Consider the following 18,084-nt stretch of genomic DNA (forward strand, 5'->3'; position numbering starts at 1 on the left):
CTCTTTTCATCCAAGTTACAGCCAAATCTGCCATGCAGAGCACTGTGCAGCCTGGAAACATCTCTCTGTATGGCGGCAGAAATCCTCCATGCTCTCCTGCTTGTCTAAGGCTTATCTAAGCCTGATCCCGCCGTCACCGTCTGCCCAGGTGCGGGCGGGAAGCGCTGAGCCATTGGCATGGTCTCGGAGTACTTTCTTCCCAATCCCAAGCAGGAACACAAACATCCAGTCTAATAATAGCCATTGAAATGTTTAAAGCCAGAGTTCGCACTGGCGGCACAGCCCAGAAGGGTGCGTTTTAAAACCACGCAGCTTTTTTCCTGCTAAGGCTGCTGAGTCAGGGAAATTTCTCTGCAGCACGCCACCAACAAACAGCAAAAAACTGTGTTAAACACTCTCTCTCTCTCTCTCTCTCTCTCTCTCTCTCTCTCTCTCCTTTTTAAGCCCTCTCACGTTTTTAAGTGGATGGGCGCCAAACTGTAGTAAAAGGATCAGCAGGCCACTTCCTGCCACCCGACTCCTGGCCACTTATACCCTGAAATAATCACAGAAACTGTATTCATTTAAACACTGCCTGGCCCATTATTTCTAGCCTCTTCTTGGCTAACTCTCACATCTTGATTAACCCATTTCCATTAAATCTGTGTAGCACCACAAGGCTCTGGCTTACCAGGAAAGATCCTAACCTATGTCTGTCTTGAGCCAGAGATTCATGGTGTCTGCCTGACTCTGCTTCTTTCTCCCAGCATTCTGTTCAGTGTACTCCGCCTATCTAAGCTGCTGTCCTATCAAAAGGCCAACGCAGTTTCTTTATTTGACCAATGAAAGTAACATATAGACAGAAGACCCTCCTACATCACCTCCATATGTACAGCATGGCTTATATCCTCTGTCTTAGTCACTGTTCTACTGCTGTGAAGAGATACTGTGGCCATGCAACTCTTATAAGAGAAAGCATTTGATTGGGTCTGGCTTACAGTTTCAGAGGTTATTCCATAATCATCATGGCAGGAGCATGGCAGCATGCAGGCAGACATGGTGTTGAAGAGATGGCTGAGAATCCTGTATCTTGACCATAGGCAGAGAGAGGCAGAGAAGACAAGGCCTGGTGTGGGCTTCTGAAACCTCAGATTCCACTCTCAGCAACACACTTCCTCTAACAGGCCCTCACCTCCCGAGTCTTCCCTGGTGACTAAGCATTCAAATAGATGATGATATGGGAACCATTATCATTCAAACCACCATACCTTCATAAACATGCATGCATACATACACGTATATAAACTAAAAAAGACTTCATTCCAGGGGAACTGGGGAATGTAGTCGTCTTAGGGTTTCTATTGCTGTGAAGAGACACTGTGACCATGACAACTCTTATAAAGGACAACGTTTCATTGGAGCTGGCTTGCAGTCGAGAGGTTTAGTCCATTATCATCACGGTGGGAGCATGGCAGCATGCAGGAAGATGCAGCGCTGGAGAAGGGGCTGAGAGTTCCGCATCCAGATCAGCAGGCAGCAGTAAGAGAGACTGAGACACTGTCCTGGCTTGAACCTCTGCAACATCAAAGCCCACCCACAGTGACACCTCTCCTCCCACAAGGCTACACCTCCCATAGTGCCGGCCCCTGTGTCTGGGGACTATTTCCATTCGAGCTACCACAGTGGGGCAATGGCAGGGCACTTACCTAGCGTGTGCAAGCACCTGAGTCCTGCCCCAAGCATTGCAAAAATTTAAAAATGCAGTTCAAGGCACGCGGCGACAATAATCCCACGGCACCTGCTGTAGTGAGTGGTTGCCTCTAAATGGGTCGGCTGGTTCCGGCCCATGATGTCAGTAAGGCACCATGGTCATCTGTAAGGGGCCCCATTACTATTCCTGTTTTGTAGTCAAGAGCACTGTGGTTGACAGGACAAGTCCGCATGGTGGCTCAGTCACTGCTGGGAGTTCTTGAAAATGCTAAGCCCTCATTGATGGGTGCTGTGTGATTGTGTGCTGGCGTGAAGGCTGGCTTCTGGAGCAGATTCCAGCCCCGCTCCTTGGTTCACTGCAACTCTCTGTAACATGGAGACCCCTGTAACATCCATCTTGGGGGATTAAATACATGCTCAGGACAGCACCTTACCCTACTAAGCACCTGGTTAAAATTAGCCACTGCTAATGGGGGCCTCTGGGAATGTGGTTAAAATCAGCAGCAAAGCTCGGTTCCCAGGAAGAAATGGAAGGAGTCTGAGTTTCTGAAGCTCGTCACCAGCCGGGAAAATCCCAGAGCGGAGAATTCAGTCGTCAAGAACATGGCGCACCGTTAAGTTTCTAATGAAGGGGAAATGGTCAGGGGGACAAGAAGGTGACTCTGGGCGGGTTTGCATGCATTGTGACGTTGTTTCCTCCCCTTTCTATAGAACTCCATGAAGGTGATGTTCAAATGCCTTTGGAAAAACTGTGGCAAGGTGCTGAACACGGCAGCAGGCATCCAGAAGCACATCCGGGCCATCCACCTCGGGTAAGGTAGCCCACTGCTCCCCTTGGAGGTGGGGCAGCCTCACAGCACAGCCCAGCAGCTCCGCTCTCAGACAGTGTGCACTGCACTGTGCCTCATGCTCCTCCTCATCCCTGCAGTGGAGGGGACACTGCTGATAGGCAGCCACAGAGTCTCCAGCCGCCCAGCCCCCCTCCCTAAACTCTTTCCTGGGTCATTGACTCAGGTCCTCACTTAAAATGACTGAGGTCAAAGACAGGCTGTGCAAAGATACAAAGTATAGAGCACAGCACCAGGGCTCCTCCCCTGGGGGCGGTGAGCACACTTCCAAGAGTCCTTGAGCCCCTGGTGTCTGTAAAATGAAACATCCAAGCGTTCATTGTTTTTGCAGGTCATGACTTAGACCCTCAAAAGCTACTGTCACTTTAAGAGAGTCTCCGAATGAACCATTCCCCACCCCCAAGGGCAAAAGGGAAAAAGTCATCACACCTTCAATGATAAAGCCAGATGAGGTTCAGACTCAATCTGTTGCCCAGATGAGCCTGTTTTCTTCATAAGAACCTTCCTACAGAGACACAGCTAGGGTTAGGAGCCCGCAGCTAGGCTCACAGCCAATGGCCCTGGGGTTAACCGGACATGCTTTCCTCCTGGCTCTGTTTTGTCCAGTTATCTGGGCTTTAGAAGGGATGCCCCACGACCATAGTTGTCACCAGTGTGCAGTAGGCAAATGTCAGCATCTGAGTACATCTGAGTGCTCAACACAGAAGGAAGGGTTCTTGTATCAAACAAAACGAATGTGGAGAAATAAGAGTCACCTTATCAGAAGGGAGCACACGCAGGAAGTGTGTTCTGTGTGAAAGTGGTGTAGGTGGACAGGAAGAGTTCTGAGGTTGCAGCCATGGCCCCGTTGGCTGTGAAGAGCAGCACAGAGCTGGCTCCCTAAGTCTTCAGGCAGATGTTTGGGACACACCAAAGCTTTGTAGAGCAGGATGCCCATAAGGTCACCAAGCATCAGGAATGTGGCCAAGTGAGGCCAGGTTGTGTTACCCTAGCTGAAGGCTCTGCCTGCGTGTTCAGGAAATGTCACAGTACTGCAGTGCCCCCTCCCCTGCCCCCTGGAGTGAGAATTCCTGCACAGTCTGCCCCCAGATCACTGCTTAGACTGGCAGAAATAGCTCAGAGCAATGGAACAGTTCAGGAATGGAGCAGGTGCTCATCCCTTGTCCCCCTCTCTGGGGTCCTCAGTGGCATGCCTGTCAGAAAGCCAGGCCCCACCTGACCTGATATGGCGCAGAGACATGTCCCCAGATGCCAGCAGAGAGCTTGCCAACAAGCCCTGCTAAACAGCGCATGTGCTCCATGAATGTGTATTTAGAGACTGAGAGAGCATGCAGTTTGCATTCCTAGGGGGGGCAGCATTCCTGGGTCAGCCACTTGTTGACTTCCTTAGGATCCTTTAACCAGCATGCTCTTACAGTCACCTCGGTGAGTTGTAGTTCACCATCCTGCCAGCCATTGCCCGGGAAAGGAGCTCCCGAAGGTTACAGAACCTCAAGCCCCCAGCCTGTGCTTTCTCAGACTGAGGAACCCAGTCTTTCCCCTTACTCCACGAGCCCAGGTGTGCCACTGTTGGATACTGGGCGTGTTAGTAAGCAATGACCGAGAGGCATGTCAGCCCCGCCCAAAACCAACAGGTCCTGCACCTATGAAAGTTCAGACATGCCATGCAGACTTAAAAAGTGCATGGTTTTCTCCTGTTTCTCAGCCTCTCCTCAGCTCCCAGTCTTCAGGGGCTGATCCTCTTCTGTCCCCCTGGAAAATTCATGATTTCCCTCAGGTCTGAGTGTCTATTAGTTGCACTTGGCAGCCAGCAGCAGCTCAGCCTGCCTGTGACTGGAAAGGAAGCAGGGACAGGAATAGAACAGGCACTCATTCCTTGTCCCCCTCTCTGGGGTCCTCAGTGGCATGCCTGTCAGAAAGCCAAGCCCCATCTGACCTGATACAGCGCAGAGACACATCCCCAGATGCCAGGGCTCTGAAGCGTAGAGGAAATGGAGCGAGGCTGTGAGAAGCCACTGATCTGGCCAACCCAAAGGCTGGAGGAGAACATTTTATTTTAGGTTTATACAGGGATGACTCAAGGGGAAACAAGTTTTCAGTTAGCCACCTCTGGCCATGCTGCCACGGGTGCCCATGGACTGAGGGTGCCCCTTGCTCTGACTCCTGCCATAGGTGCCCATGGACTGAGGGTGCCCCTTGCTCTGACTCTTGCCATAGGTGCCCATGGACTGAGGGTGCCCCTTGCTCTGACTCTTGCCATAGGTGCCCATGGACTGAGGGTGCCCCTTGCTCTGACTCTTGCCATAGGTGCCCATGGACTGAGGGTGCCCCTTGCTCTGACTCCTGCCATAGGTGCCCATGGACTGAGGGTGCCCCTTGCTCTGGCTGCTGCCACGGGTGCCCATGGACTGAGGGTGCCCCTTGCTCTCAGCCTTTAATCGCAGCACTCACACAGTGGGCAGAGACAGGCAGATCTCTGAGTTGGAGGCCAGCCTGGTCTACACACAGAGTTAGTTCCAGGACAGCCAGGGCTACACATAGAAACTCTGTCTCGAAAAACCAAAACCAAACAAAACATAAACAAAAATTTCCGTCAAAGCAGAGTCTATGTTTTGTTCCTGTTAGGAGGTGGAATGTTTTATATGTAATATATTCAAATAAATGATTCTCAGACAAATAAATGGATGGATAGGCAGGAATGTGGATGAACGGTGAACAGATAGATGGGTAGGTGGATGAACGGGTAGACGGATAGGGAGGTAGGTGGATGAACGGGTGGACAGATAGGGAGGTAGGTGGATGAACGGGTGGACGGATAGGGAGGTAGGTGGATGAACGGGTGAACAGATAGGGAGGTGGGTGGATGAATGGGTGAACAGATAGGGAGGTAGGTGGATGAACGGGTGGACAGATAGGGAGGTAGGTGGATGAACGGGTGGACAGATAGGGAGGTAGGTGGATGAATGGATCGATGCATAGGTGGGAAGGTGGATGAACGGGTGGACGGATAGGGAGGTAGGTGGATGAACAGGTGAACAGATAGGGAGGTAGGTGGATGAACGGGTGGACGGATAGGGAGGTAGGTGGATGAACGGGTGGACAAATAGATGGGTAGGTGGATGAACGGGTGAACAGATAGATAGGTAGGTGGATGAACAGGTGAACAGATAGGGAGGTAGGTGGATGAACGGGTGGACGGATAGGGAGGTAGGTGGATGAACGGGTGGACAGATAGGGAGGTAGGTGGATGAATGGATCGATGCATAGGTGGGAAGGTGGATGAGCGGGTGGACGGATAGGGAGGTAGGTGAATGAACGGGTGGACAAATAGATGGGTAGGTGGATGAACGGGTGAACAGATAGATAGGTAGGTGGATGAACAGGTGAACAGATAGGGAGGTAGGTGGATGAACGGGTGGACGGATAGGGAGGTAGATGGATGAACGGGTGGACAGATAGGGAGGTAGGTGGATGAACGGGTGGACAGATAGGGAGGTAGGTGGATGAACGGGTGGACAGATAGGGAGGTAGGTGGATGAATGGATCGATGCATAGGTGGGAAGGTGGATGAACGAGTGGACGGATAGGGAGGTAGGTGGATGAACGGGTGGACGGATAGGGAGGTAGGTGGATGAACGGGTGGACGGATAGGGAGGTAGGTGGATGAACGGGTGGACGGATAGGGAGGTAGGTGGATGAACGGGTGGATGGATAGGGAGGTAGGTGGATGAATGGATGGGTGGGTGGTAGAAAGACTGCTCTAAGAAGTCTTTATTTTCTGTTTCTGTGGCATAATACCTGATGCCAAGTAAGTGAAAGGAGCGGAAGTTTATTTGGCTCACGGTTCTGGATGCTGAATCTATGGCATTAATATAGGCATCTAGATGTTCAGCATCTGGTGAATTTGATATGATCAGACAAACCAAATCTACTTGCTTGTCTTCGCCTCCTTTCGGAGCCACTAGTGCTATCACGCCCGCATCCTCTTGACCTTTCCTAACACCATTGGTGTAAGAGTGTGGAAGTCACGTTCCTAGCAAACAGTGTTGGTGGTGGAAGCTGGTGAAGACCTCCCTCAAAGGGTCGCCGAGTGCTGCAGGGCAAATGTGTCGGCTCCCAGGCTAGCAGAGAGGAGAGTGTTCCAGGTCGAAGGAGTGGTCTGCCCAAGGTGGAGGCAGATGGACAGATCGCTGAGCTTTGCTTTCTCCTCCCTAGGCGAGTTGGGGAATCCGACTACAGTGATGGAGAGGAGGACTTCTACTACACTGAGATCAAGCTCAACACGGACTCCATGTCTGAGGGCCTGGCCCCGGTTTCGCCCTCGCAGTCCCTGACCTCACCTCCCACGTTTCCTGTCCCAGACTGCAGCCGAACAGAAGCGCCTTGTGCCAAAACAGACCCCAAGCCGATGACGCCGCTGAGCCGCTCAGCCCCCACCACCCTCTACCTCGTGCACACGGACCATGCTTACCAGGTAACATGCTAGGGTCCTGTCAAAAGCAGTAGCCCCACCCTCAGCCTAGAACTGCAAGAGAACTCAACAAAACACAGCTCCATGCATGGCAACCAGTAATTTAGTTGGTTTTTTTTTTTATTTTTCAAACTCTTAGTCATGATCTCAAGTCGTAAGTGGTGGATCATGCGTTTAATCCCAGCACTCGGGAGGCTGAGGCAGGAGGATTATGAATTTGAGGCCAGAGCTGGGCTATAGAGTTTAAGGGCAGCCTGACCTACATAGTTGAGACTTGGTCTCTAAAGCCAAACAACAAGAAGAAGGGTCTGAGCTCTTGGTTACTCAGGAGCCTGAAGCAGGAGGATCACAAGTTTGAAGCTCGCTAAGATGATAGGGCACATCCATGACCATCCTGGGCAAGTTGGTGGTAAAAGGGAAAGCAGAGGGCTTGGGGTGAGCTTAGTCCTACAGCACTTGCTCCTTTGCCAATCTTCAGAACCGCTGGGGGACAGTCATGACCTCATTCACATGGACCCTGGAGATTGTTCTTGAACTCCCCAGAACCAGCTGAAGGCCCAGTCCCTTAGAAGCTGTTAAAAGGGTAAAACTCCTTAGCCACGTAAAGTCCTCAGGTTGGTGACTGGCATAGCTTCCAAGCATCTGATATGTGAAAATTAAGCCAAAAATGGTGGCATGCACCTTTGAGCAGGGGACCTCTGAGTTCAATGCTAGCCTGATTTACAGTATTAAGTTCCGGGTCTGTCAGGGCTTTTTAGTGAGACCTTGTCTCAGAAGGGTAAAGTCAAGAGACCAGCAATGTATCAGGCTTGCCCCAAGCCTAAGGAGTCGCTCAGTCCCAGGACCTACATGGTATAAGGAAAGAACAATGTTTGGAAATTGTCTTCTGGCCATCCATATGCTATACACATGGCCACAGGAAATACATTTCTTTTAAAGGTGTCATTTGTTTTGTTTTGTTTTTGAGACAGTGTCCCTCAATATCCCTGGCTGTCCTGGAACTCACTAGAGTACACTGGCCTCGAACTCACAGAGATCCGCCTGCCTCTGCTTCCCAAATGCTGGGGCTAAAGGTGTGTGACACCATGCCTGGCTAATTTAACATTTTTAATAAAAACTAAAGTGAATGAAAAATTGAGCCTTGTTTGGCAAGCTTTGGAGCAGTGACAGAGGTCATACCACATAGCTGGGATTTCAGCATCTCCACTGCTAAGTAAGTAGCTAACCCTCTCCAGTGGCTGCTAGTGTTCCCCAGTCCAACAGTGTCAGCACTCTGTAGAAGTTGTTTCAAATGGAAATTGTTTGAACACTACCCAGACCAATCGACTGGGTCATAGCTAGGACTCCAGAAGCCTAGGGACTTAGAAGTAAATCCTTCTAACACAGGCCATGGCTACCCTAACAATTAGGGTACCTCAGGCAACTTCATAAAAATCTTCTCTGCATTTTTGAAATTACATTCCCCTACCTATTTTATAAAAAAATCCAAATAACTGTATAGTACACTGTTGACTGAGTTTTCTGTCTCACCTGGTTCCCATGATCTACATTAGTTATAAAATGATTGGCCCATTAGCTCAGGCTTCTTATAACTTATAACTCTTACAACTTATATTAACCCATTATTCTTGTGTATGTCAGACACATGGCTCAGTACCTTTTTCAGCAAGGCAGTCACATCTTGCTTCTTCTGTGGCTGGGCAACGAATGCATAGGAATGGGCTTCCTCCTTCCCAGAATTCTCCTGTTCTCATTGACCCGCCTCTACTTCCTGTCTGGTTATCCCACCTATACCTCCTGCCTGACTACTGAACAATCAGCGTTTATTTAAAATATAATTGACAGAATACAGATTATGGTCCCACACCAGTATCCAATTAATTAAATTGAAATAATCATTTTAATCATTCTGATAGTTTATGTGACTGACTACCATGGTTTTCCATTGTCGTGACCACATGGTGCTGGGCATAGTATTACGTGCCTTTAATCCCAACACTTGAGAGGTGGAGACAGCCTCAGGATTTTAACAAGTTTGAGGCTAGTCTAGGTCAAAAAATAAATAAAAAACAAGAAAAAGGGGGGTGGGCTACTATGAACATTCTCTGCCTGTAGCTTTTTTAGCTTTCATCGTAATTCTCAGCAGTGTCATTTCATTATTGAGTGATGTAGAACATGAACGAAGAGTTTATGGATATTTCTATCTACTGCCAACGTGTTTCCCAATGATGCCAGATAACACAATCGCCATAACTAGCTGGAATATTTGTAATTCAAAAACAAAAACAAGTAAACCTGGAGAAGACAGATGCAATCACTTTCTATATAGACTTGACTTCTGTCATCTCCATTATAGCTATTTGATCAATTTTAAATTTTTTTATTAAACTTTCATTTCTTTTGTGTACATGTGTATGCACACACATTTGACATTGTACATGTAGAGGTCACAGGACCTTCCACTCTGTGGTCCTAAGGATCAAACTCAGATCTTCAGGCTTGTCAGTAGGCATCTTTACCTGCTGAACCACATCACTGGCCAAGCCTCCAAACATGTTCCGAATACACGATTGTGCAGCAAATATCGTTGTGTCCATTTTCTTAGAATCAACCCTTAAACGTGAGGTGTCTGATGGGCAAAACAATGAGAATTTCAATGTATATCACTAAATTACCCTTATAAAATATTTATAACTCACATGTACCCATTTCCAAATGTATTGTTCAGGTATTTATTTTCTGATTTGATAGTCAAGAATTACTTGTATATGTCCAAAAATTTGGTGATTAAATTTCAGAAACTGAGAGCCAAAAGCCATGTCCTATGCCTCAAGTAGATTGAGGCGTATGTATAAGATTGCTTCTACATAAGCATATATAAGATTGCTTATATGTATATGAAAGGCTTGTTTCTGGATACTCTATGGCCCTGTTTAGTCTCTGCCTGCTAGCGTACATTCCAGAGCTGTCCTGCCTGTCCCCGTAGCCCAGCTTTGGTAATGAGGGCCAAGACCCTGGACAGCCAATCTTTTCTTCAGCCCTCTCTGCTTCCTGTCTCACAGGCCACGCCCCCAGTGACTATTCCGGGGTCTAAGTTCACCCCCAACGGCAACAGTTTCAGCATTTCCTGGCAGTCTCCTCCGGTTACGTTCACCGGCATTCCCGTAAGTACCGAAGCATGACAAGGTGAGCCAAACGGACACTGAGAGAGCAAACTGTGGGACAGACACGAGAAAGATGGAGTTGGTGCCCAGAGCACCACCACGGGTTAGCCCTATGTAGTTGAGGATGGCCTGTGACTGCTGCCCCCGCCCCATGAACGCTGGTATTACAGGTGCACTCATCACATCTATTTCCAGAGGCTCATGCTTCCTTCTTTTTTAAAATTGCTTTATTTTTCATTTTATTTGTATGTGTGTTTTGCTTGCTTGTATATCTGTGCACCACATGCATATAGTGCCTGTGGAGGCCAGAAGAGGGCGTCAGATCCCCTAGAACTGAAGTTACAGATGTGATCCTCCATGTGGGTACTGGGAATCAAACTCAGGTCCTATCTGGAAGAGCACTCAGTGCTCTTAATGACTGAGCCATCTCTCCAATCCCAGGTATATTGTCCTGAATTGACACTTGTAGATTCATGGGCAAGCTGTTGTAATTGAGGTGGGTGCAGTGTCTCTGGGAAAAGATGCTTTCCTGATACTTTAGGAAGCCAGAAGAGCGTGTTAGCTAGTGATGCTGGGCTGCGCTGTGTGCATCTCCAAGGCCTGTAGAGTGAACAGTTTGACCCACCTTTCTACAGAGCTTGTTTACCATTGCAAATCTCTCTGTAAATCTTGTTAGTTTGACATATTGTCCTGGAGGTATACCATTTGAAGATCCAAAAGTTAAATAAATTGAAATCACTTTCTTTTCTTTCAAAGCCTAAGCAAAAATAAAATAAAGTAAATGAATGCTACAAGTGCAGCCATATTTAGGTGCTAAATAAAAATTAGCTCAATGTATTAAATGATCCTGCTAAACCACTGTGGATTTACTTGGCTCCTAACAGTTCATTTTAAAACATTCTGGATCCGACCTAGTTTTCTCTGAGACTGACCTGCACTGTCCCCGTCTCCACAAGCGGGTGTGACTCCCGATGCGACTCAGAACTAAGCTAACAATAGCAGATGTTAAACCTTATTTTTTTCTCCCGCACTTACACAAAGCAACTCCTTGGCAAGCCCCAGCAAGTTCTAGAGGTTTCAGCTCCTAAGGATGAATAACTATGCTGTGTTCTGCCCATTAATATTTACCAAACTCAACAAAAGGATTGGTGACAGCAAATGGCCTCCTGCTGGCTTCCAGAAAATACTCCTGTGATTTCTCAAACACTACCATAAACATGGAATAATTACTAAAGTCACTGAATGGTGGTAACCCCTGGCCACTCTCAGGGAGTGACCGTGGACACTCTTGCGTTAGTTTTGTTTGTAGCACAGACATTTGTCCACTCCTGTTCCCATTGGATAAGAACCACTTCCTCTCAGGACTTTCCCTTGGGAGACATAAAAAGGCCCAGAGTGCCTTGCCGTTTGCACTTTGCCATTAGCCCATCTGTGATGGTTAGTGCTGCCAACTTGACAGAATCTAAAATTACCTGGGAGGCAGGCCTCCGGACATGCCTTTGGGAGACTGTCTTGTGTTGATCGGAATGGGAAGACTGGGGTAGTGGTGGTAGGGGTCAGGGAGATAGGCAGGCAGAAAAGAACATAGAAAGAGAAATGGGAAGCTGGCCTGCCATGGTTGGCACCATTTCCTGGCTGCGAATCTAGACAGTATAAATGAAGGGAACTCAACAAGAGATGAGTGTGTATCCATCACTCTCTGCTTCCTGATTGTGGCCACGATGTGTCCCTGCGTCAAGTTCCCACTGCCTTGGCTTTCCCATCATAGTGGAGTATGCCCTTGAACCGTGGACCAGAATAAAGTCTTTCCAGGGTATTCTATTACAGCAGCAGAAAGGGGGGCTAAGATGCCTTCTTTGATAGCCTAGCGCATTTAGTTACTTTCCCTGTTGCTATGACCAAATCACAACAAAAGTAACTTAAGGAAGGAAGGGTTTATTTGGTCTCACAGCCCACCATGGTGGTGTTGGGTGTGGCAGTGACTGGTGGCATTGGGTGTGGCAGTGAATGACCATGTTGTATCCATTGTGGTAGTGTTGGTTGTGACAGTGACTGGCCGCGTTGTGTCCTCCGTGGTGGCGTTGGGTGTGGCAGTGACTGGCCGCGTTGTGTCCTCCGTGGTGGCGTTGGGTGTGGCAGTGACTGGCCATGTTGTCTTCACCATGGTGGCGGTGGGTGTGGCAGTGACTGGCCGAGTTGTCTTCACCGTGGTGGCGTTGGGTGTGGCAGTGACTGGCCATGTTGTCTTCACCATTGTGGCGTTGGGTGTGGCAGTGACTGGCCGCGTTGTGTCCTCCGTGGTGGCGGTGGGTGTGGCAGTGACTGGCCGCGTTGTGTCCTCCGTGGTGGCGGTGGGTGTGGCAGTGACTGGCCATGTTGTCTTCACCATTGTGGCGTTGGGTGTGGCAGTGACTGGCCGCGTTGTGTCCACAGTCTGAAGCAGGGAGGTATGAACGCTGCTGCTCCACTCACATCCAGTCTTTTTCCGGGCCCAGGCCACAGGAACCCAGGTTCAGGGTAGGTTTTACACGCTCCCTGGTGCCTTTCTGGAAAGCCATCCCAGAAACACCCAGAGTGTGTGCTCTAGGTGACACACAGTCGCACCTAGACCGAAAGCTGCGGACCCGCAATGACAGCTCCTTAGCTTCTGCTTTAACGCGGGAAGACTTTCCAGCACTCGGCCGTTCATCTGGTGTAAAAATAAGGATAGAGTGAGACAGGAGAGCCTCGGGTTTCCTCACCGCTGCCGCAACAGTCCAAACTTGATTTCCACCGCACTCTGGCCTCGTGTACCAGGCAGATGCTCCACTGTGAAGCCACGTCTCTCTTTCCAGTTGTGATTTTGATACAGGATCTTATGTAATTGTTCAGGTTGAACTTAAAAACTCACACTATACTTTTTCAGTCACAGTCCAGCTGGCCTTGGTGAGCTCCCAATAGATCAGCTCCACTGTCTCCGTGGGTGGGTGCACCCCTCGTGGTCCCGACTTCTTTGCTCATGTTCTCCCTCCTTCTGCTCCTCATTGGGACTTTGGGAGCTCAGTCCAGTGCTCCAGTGTGGATCTCTGTCTCTATCTCCATCCATCACCAGATGAAGGTTCTATGATGATATGCAAGATATTCGTCAGTATTGCTATAGGATAGGGTCATTTCAGGTTCCCTATCCTCAGCTGCCTAAGGAACTAACTGGGGACCTTGGCTTGGGCATCTGGGAGCCACTCTAGGTTCAAGTCTCTTGCCAACTCTAAGGTGGCTCCCTTAACTAAGAATTGTGCTTCCGAAAAAGCATGGGATAAAACTGGACTCTCTGAGCATGGCAAACAATGAGGGCTGATGAGAAGCCAAGGACAATGGCACGGGGTTTTGAACCTACGAAATGTGCTGGCTTTGTGGGAGCCTAGCCAGTTTGGATGTTCACCTTCCTAGAAATAGATGGAGAGGGGAGGACCTAGGACTTACCACAGGGCAGGGAACCCTGACTGCTCTTTGAACTGGAGAGGGATGGGGAGAGGAGTGGGGGGAGCGGGAGAAGGGTGCGAGGAGGGGGAGAAGGGTGGGAGGAGGGGGAGGGAAATGGGAGGCTGGGAGGAGGTGGAAACTTGTTTTTTTTTTTTCTCCTTTTCTCAATAAAAAAATGGAAAGAAAAAAAAAAAAAAACCTCACACTATAGCCCAGGCAAATGTTGAATTCGCTACCCTGCCTCGGGCTCCACCATGCGTAGCTTCTTCTGGGCTGTTTTTAAATTAAACTGTCATAGAGATCTCATTCTGGGTTTTAACCAGCTGTCTGTCCTCCCAGTTCCTAAATATCTCTGCAGGATGCCAGCCAGGATTCCTTATGGTGTTTGTTTTCCAACAATGAATCTTCGAAGTCTTCTATGAACACTGTAGCTGTCTCTACCTTCAGTCTTAATCCTCCCCCATGAACTGGCCGTCTTTTGGTCCAGTGAGTTGTCAGTTAACACCCAGTGCTCAGCTTTTGGGAGCCACCACCCCAGGCCTGAAGGAATTCCTGGTTTATTTACTTATTCATGTACATATTTATTTACAAAATATTTCATTTCTGTGTTAGTTTCCAGGGATATTCTAGCAGCGAGATTGCACTTACATGCACTCTCTGGGTTAACTGGAGATTCTGCCTCCTGTGGCTGTTTCTCATTTATCCTTTTCATTTTGTTGTGTGGTTTTGTGTTATTTATATACATTTTATATCCGTGTGTGTGTGTGTGCGCGTGCATGCATATGTGTGTATACATGTGTGTGCACAAGGTGTTCAGACAACAGTGGACACCAGTTGTCCTCTTCCGTTGTTCTGCACCTTCTTGTTCCAGGCAGGTCTCTGTACCTGGAGCCCACGTATCTAGTTAAACTGCTGCTTAGTGAGCTCCGGGGACCTGCCTGCCACCACCTCTAGCACGAGGGCTGCAGTTAGTGAGCTCCTCGCATCTGCCGGCCCCGCCTCTAGCAGGAGGGCTACAGGTGTTGCTGTGTCCATTTTACAGGGGTGCTGGCTTCCACACTTTGTTCCTCATGATTACACCATGGGCACTCTATCAACTACTGAGTCTCTCCCAGCCTCCGTCCCCGATTTCTGATTTATTCTTAGACCAGAGAGTTTGCAGTCTCTCTGGTTTGTAATCTGCTTTGGCCGAGACTCAGGTAAACACTGCAGCAGTCAGACTTGCCGTTCCTATTTTAAGGGTCTGGTGTATTTTTAAAAGCTTTGCTGGACTCTAGAAAGACAAGAATGGAGCACAAATAGTATTCCTTATGCTCCTGCGTGCCCTGTCGGTACTTTCAGAGAGAAAAGAGTCGGAGCCTGCTGACCTGTTGCCCCGTGGGCGGGCATTCTGAACAGTCCATCCCACAGCCGCAGGGTTGGCATGTCCACGGACTTCGTGCCAACCAATGGCTCGCCCTAACCCCTAGAAAATAGGGAGCCGGGCAGAACCCAAGAACATGACTGAAGTGCCCTACTCTAAAATGGTTTTAGATAGCAACTCTCAAGTTTTTAAATTATAAAGAACATTAAGGATGAGTCTGTCTAAAAATTCCAAACCCAGTGGTTTTTATGTTATAGACATTTCTTCTGTCTTTGTGCTCTGAGACAGATGCCCCTAGGTGGTCACCCTGGGTCACAGGTGCCTTTCCTTCTGCACTTTGAGCTCTGGTATTGAAGAGAGCCCTGAGGAGACTCCTAGAGGAAGCCTTAGATCAGCCCCCAGGGCTGCAGGCTTCTGCTGACTTTTGTGTGAGCGCTTCCCGGTATATGGCCATGGAGACTCCTGTGCAGACACCGCTGCCCTTCGCTAGCCTGAGCTGGGGGTGTGCAGGAGGAGCAGGCCATCCTTACCACTGCTTTCCTTCTCCTCTTGTCCTGGTGGCTGGCCTCTAGTCTTCACAGCTACAAAATGCCGCTCTCTGATGTTTTGACTGAAAACTAAGAGGTCTTGGTCCCTTCGTCTCAAGCTACCACAGCAAAACTGCATACAGTAGGCAGTGTTATCAGCAGCCGGTTCCTTCCTGGAAGCCGCAAGTCCAACATCAGGCTGTTGACTATTTACCTCTGGTGAGAGCTCTCCTGGTTTGGAGACATCTGCAGTTGGACCTCTGCCTTCACTTGGCTTTTCTTCAGTGTCAACAGTGAGAGAGAGGGGCACATGCATGCCAGCCCTCTGGTATCTAGTCTTGTTGAGGTGCGTGCGTGCATGCATCTCTTCTTATAACAACACTGGTCCTATTGGGTCAGGGCCTACACTATGGCCTCATCTCACCTTGATTTCTTGAAGGGTTTATTGTTCAACACACCCAGACTGAGGATTTAAATTTCCAACATAAAATTTTAGGAGAAGTGGGGAGGTCAGGCATGCTGGTATATACCTCTAGTCCCAGCACTTGAGAGATAAAGACAGAAAAATCAAGAGTTTACAGCCAACCTCAACCACATAGTAAATTTGAGACCAGCCTGAGCTACATGTTCCCAAAAGTGGGAGGAAGTGAGTAGAAAGCCCATGCTTCACGTGGGGTAGTGTTGTAGTTCTGATATGAAGTGACATACCACACAGGTTCATGTGGACATCACTCGTCCCCACCTGGTGCTGTGCAGAATGTTGTGACACCTTGAGGAGGAGAAGGAGGAGCCTAGCTGGAGGAAGCAGGTTGATGCTGGAGGCTCCTAAAGTTCATATCTACTTCCAGCCCGGCCTACCATGTCCGAAACTGAGCAGGTCGTGCCCTCTCCCAGCATGGACGAATCCCTGAACTGTGAGCCCAGATAAGCTTCTCCTGTGGGTTGTTTCTGTCACGTATTCTGTCCCAATCACAGGAAAAGTAGCTAGTGCAACTGCTTGCCTAGAGACAGGATTGTAAAAGCTCCTGAGAGATTATTCCAGTCACTATGAGAAAGAGAAGATCACAAGGAAATTTCTCTAAAACACATACAGAGAGGCACCACGAATCTATATGATTGCTCCCATGTGAGGCACAGTTAAAATCCCTTGCTCTAGCATCCATGAACTCTGATCTCAAGCCTGGCACAGGACTTTTCTAAAGCAACCTCGTGTTGCTCAGCACAGTGCCTGGCATGAGGCTAGCGAGAGATGCTTACGCTTACTGCTGTTGTTACTGAGAACAACGGAGTCAGACTTCCTGTTTAGAAAGTGCTCCGTATAGCTCAAGTGTCCTCACTACCTGGGAGAGATTAGCTGTGATTTCAAACACTATTGTTTAGAGTTCTTTAAACCCCCCGGAAGTCATTATCTACTCAGTAAACATGTTGTGGTCACATAGCCTAATAATTGTATTCATTTATAAATAATAGCATCTAATACCATCCATAGTACTACAAAGTATGTTTTATACTTGGTAAAATATACTTCAAGGTAGACTTTTGAAAAAGTTTGAGGCACAAAACGAAGATTAAAATGTAGAGAGCAGGGCCGATGAGATCCTGGGTGGTAAATGCTTGCTGCATCAGATGACAAGCTTGAGGGCTGTCCCTGGACCCTCGTGCAGGTGGCAGCAGAGAGTGGCCACCCTGGTAGCCCTGGCCATGTTGGTGTTGAGGGTAGCAGTGTGGAACTGTGTGGAGCTTAGAGCTGGAAAAACCACTGTGTGCTCCGAACCTCGTGTGCTTTTCCATGGACATTTGGAAGATAATAATAATGAGAGAAGGAGTGTGCACGTCCCCTACTCTGTGGGGTCTGGGACAGGGACACCAATCAGCAGGATCCTCCTTACCTGGTCAGCTTAGCCTTTATTCCTCCAGCTACAGAGCTCCAGCCTTGCCTGTTTAACTCCTACAGCTGAAAATCAACAGTTTGTCTCCATGGTTTTTTGCGCACGGACCCTTGCCCACACCACTGAGGCCTAATAGCTGTGTGGGAGAGTCTGTCCTGTCAACCTGATTTTCCTTGTGTTCCCCAGGTGTCTCCAACACATCACCACCCAGTGGGCTCAGGAGAGCAGCGACAGCACGCTCACACGGTCCTGTCCTCCCCGCCCAGAGGGACAGTCAGCCTAAGGTATGATTGCTTGACGCTGCAGACTTCACCTCAAGGAATTTCCTAGAAAATGGGAAAATAGCAAAAAGGAACCAAAACCTTCCGGTTCCACGACCTTTTGTAGTTTCTCCTCAACCCATGAAGCATGCTTGCTTTCTTTCATTCCCATAGCTAGTAAAGAGCACTTCCATTTGTAGGGTAGGTAATGGTGGTCGCTGTCTTGCATTAACTCTGTATGACATGAGTGACAGTTTATGGTTTGCATCTAGATCCAGGAAAGTCTCCTGGGAAGCCTCCAACCAGATTTCAGAACACAGGAAAGGAAAGAAAGGCACACTGAAAATTTGGAAGAGTGGTGTTGCTCCCTGCCATTCCATGCTTGTTTGTTTGTTTTTGTTTTGCAGGAGGGAG

The 18,084-nt window shown here is 48.7% G+C and overlaps 1 protein-coding gene across 1 annotated transcript in view; it reads left to right on the forward strand.

The window, feature by feature from the left end:
- Nucleotides 1–18,084, forward strand: part of LOC121432355 (zinc finger protein 704-like) — a 194,063-nt gene that overhangs the window by 164,333 nt on the left and 11,646 nt on the right. Inside the window, exons 5-8 of the mRNA XM_041630221.1 lie at nucleotides 2,401–2,501; nucleotides 6,753–7,011; nucleotides 10,071–10,172; nucleotides 17,597–17,694. Coding sequence (XP_041486155.1) covers nucleotides 2,401–2,501; nucleotides 6,753–7,011; nucleotides 10,071–10,172; nucleotides 17,597–17,694 — 560 coding nt within the window. The remainder of the gene's footprint in view (nucleotides 1–2,400; nucleotides 2,502–6,752; nucleotides 7,012–10,070; nucleotides 10,173–17,596; nucleotides 17,695–18,084) is intronic.

This window comes from Microtus oregoni, unplaced genomic scaffold, assembly GCF_018167655.1.
Source record: "Microtus oregoni isolate MIOR12 unplaced genomic scaffold, Mior012 000034F_ref0000314, whole genome shotgun sequence".
In the NCBI taxonomy this organism is placed as follows: domain Eukaryota; kingdom Metazoa; phylum Chordata; class Mammalia; order Rodentia; family Cricetidae; genus Microtus; species Microtus oregoni.